The 623-nt window shown below is 30.8% G+C and overlaps 1 protein-coding gene across 1 annotated transcript in view; it reads right to left on the bottom strand.

The window, feature by feature from the left end:
* Positions 1-548: 548 nt before the first annotated feature.
* Positions 549-623, bottom strand: part of LOC119594285 — a gene marked incomplete at its 5' end in the record, with an annotated part of 1080 nt that continues 1005 nt past the window's right edge. Inside the window, one exon of the mRNA XM_037943347.1 lies at positions 549-590. Coding sequence (XP_037799275.1) covers positions 549-590 — 42 coding nt within the window. The remainder of the gene's footprint in view (positions 591-623) is intronic.

Below are 623 nucleotides of genomic sequence, written 5' to 3'. Positions count from 1 at the left end.
TTTAGTATCCTTGTTTGAATTCACTTTTCTTATTATGAAAGTTTACCCAAAACCATATCATAAAAACGCGTTGTTTCATATATGCAATCGTGTTTTTGCTATTCAAATCTTAATTAAATAATTTTTCATATATATAATTTTGGTTGTTAAGTTGAATCTCTCTTCTCAAATGTGTTTTTTTTTTATATAACTGTCTTGCATTTTCTTACAAAGTGTTTTAAATTTACAATACAATCAAAAAGCTAAATTGCTCAATCTAATATTATCCTTATCAGTACAAATGCCATAGTTAATATAATCTTCCAAACTTTGAGATTTCTTCAGTATATACTTCACATAAAAAGGCTCTTTCTTTGCTAAAAATGCGTGAAATGACTATGCTTGAAATCTACGGTATCGGACTCCTCACCATGACAGGAAGACTGACATCGATAGTCGACAGACTTGACAATAAATAAATATGGCTATTGTTGTACTTTATATTGTGACAGCTAAGAGGACGTGTGTACTGCTGACTTCTTGACATGTTAGTTTGAGAATAAAGTGTTTTAACGGCGCATCACTCTCTTTAGTACAATCCTCTTTGGCTCCTATGGAGATGCAAAAAATGACTAGATCTTGAA

The sequence above is a fragment of the Penaeus monodon genome, chromosome 33 (genome assembly GCF_015228065.2).
Source record: "Penaeus monodon isolate SGIC_2016 chromosome 33, NSTDA_Pmon_1, whole genome shotgun sequence".
Taxonomy (NCBI): domain Eukaryota; kingdom Metazoa; phylum Arthropoda; class Malacostraca; order Decapoda; family Penaeidae; genus Penaeus; species Penaeus monodon.
The sequence above is the reverse complement of the archived record's forward strand: the minus strand, read 5'-3'. Positions and strand labels throughout refer to the sequence as shown.